The 1,868-nt window shown below is 31.5% G+C and overlaps 1 protein-coding gene across 5 annotated transcripts in view; it reads right to left on the bottom strand.

The window, feature by feature from the left end:
• Positions 1-1,868, bottom strand: part of LOC106792462 — a 58,669-nt gene that overhangs the window by 46,005 nt on the left and 10,796 nt on the right. For all 5 annotated transcript variants that reach the window (XM_014758889.1, XM_014758890.1, XM_014758891.1 and 2 more), the window contains exons 2-3: positions 1,471-1,741; positions 647-696 (exon numbers count right to left, since the gene is read on the bottom strand). In XM_014758889.1, the coding sequence (XP_014614375.1) occupies positions 647-696; positions 1,471-1,642 (222 nt within the window). In that variant the 5' untranslated portion in view covers positions 1,643-1,741. The remainder of the gene's footprint in view (positions 1-646; positions 697-1,470; positions 1,742-1,868) is intronic.

The raw sequence follows: 1,868 nt of genomic DNA, 5'->3' as shown, positions 1-1,868 counted from the left end.
CTCTCTCTCTCTCTCTCTCTCTCTCTCTCTCTCTCTCTCTCTCTCGTCGACTATATGTTTTCTCCCACGCGATTTCAAATATATAAATTATTAATTCGAACGAAGAGAATCGCTACTAACATTCACCAATTTGTTCATGTATTATTCTTTTTTTTTAATTTTATTTATTTAGCAGTATTTCGATTCGTAAATATGTATGTATGTATTCATATGCTTAATATACAGGATGATGTTCTGTACGTTATGTTACATGCGAACAAATGGTGATTCTATATAACAAAACTTAGTATAAAGTGTAGAATGGGAATTGTTTCAAATGAGAATTTTATTTTGAAGAAAGATAAGTTTGAAAATTAGTCGAGAGTGCACGTGCACTTGGATTGAGCTTGCAGCCCTGCAAACGGAAAACCGTTTTTAATAAGCATACAAGTTTAAACGATACAAGAAAAATCATCATTTACTGACAATGTCAGTTGATGCATGATGCAAATGTTGTGCAACGTATAAGAACATTTATATATTTGTGTAATTTCAATTTCTAAATTGAGAAACAAGATATAAATATCATTAATATTATATATTAAAATTTTGAACGTATATATATCGTTCTTATTGCGATTAGAGAATTATTTTTAAATGACTTCACCTTGATTATTTTGTCGCCCGCATGAAGCCCAGCCCTTGCTGCTGCACCACCTACGAAACATATAATAATAAAATTATTAATTATGATTATTAATCATTCGTAGACTATTTTTAAATCGTATTTATATCATTCTCGACCGGATGAAAATCTAACGCGCGTATAAATTTCAAAACAAAAAATGAAGAACTTCGGATGTTTAATAAACAAATATTGAGATTACTATGTTCTATAAACAAAATGCCTAAACGATGTATGTTCTTTCCAGACAGAATGAAAATTCATCGAAATCGAGAGAAATGAACTCTCGTATCGATGACTAGTCATTTCTTACAATCACACATATGTATACGTGTATACATATATTTGCTATAAGGAAAAAAGGGTTAGATTTTCGTATATAATTCGAAGAAAAATATAAATAGTATAATATCGCAGAAAATCGAAGTTAAATGAAGGCAAAACACGAGATACTTGGAACGTTTAAAATTAGATTGATATTTCCGAAGGGGAAAAAACAAAAATCAATCAACTAGCCAATAAGAAATTTCCTTCAATTTTATATTTCCTATATATTGAAATAATAAAAAACACAATTTAATCTATAAAGTTTATATTAAAATACTAACAATAAGTCTTCATTACTTTTAACAACAAAATGTCTGATTACTTAGAATACTAAAAAGAACAAAAAGTGAAATTACTTTTTTAAATTACCTAAGCACTTACTCTTCTTTTTACTCAGGTAAACAAATTATCGATTACCGAAAATTTGAAGAAGAAAAATAGAAAAGAAAAAAAAATAGAAAAATATGATGGCTACTTACCCTCTTTGACGGATTGAACGTAGACAGGATTATCACCAGAAACTTTCATCCCGAATCCAGCTTCATCCTTGCACACATAGAGGGTGGTGACGGGTGTTGGCTCAACGGCACCAGCCCCGGTGGCGCCTCCGCCACCCCCGAGGCTGCGTCGCAACGCCGCCGTTCCATTCATCCCTTGTTCGATCTCCGTCTGCCCGAGTCTCACCTCTACCTCTTCCCCTGCCCCTGCCCCTGCCCCTGCCCCTACCCTGTTGTCCAATGACTCTATGACCTGCCGTATAAAATTTAACTTTTTATAATATCAATTATACTAATATTTATTTGGAATACTACAATATATTATATTATATTATATTATATTATATTATATTATATTATATTATATTATATTATATTAT

The sequence above is a fragment of the Polistes canadensis genome, unplaced genomic scaffold (genome assembly GCF_001313835.1).
Source record: "Polistes canadensis isolate GaletaPanama2010 unplaced genomic scaffold, ASM131383v1 scaffold_438, whole genome shotgun sequence".
NCBI classification, from domain to species: domain Eukaryota; kingdom Metazoa; phylum Arthropoda; class Insecta; order Hymenoptera; family Vespidae; genus Polistes; species Polistes canadensis.
This window is presented reverse-complemented; position numbering and strand designations above follow the sequence as displayed.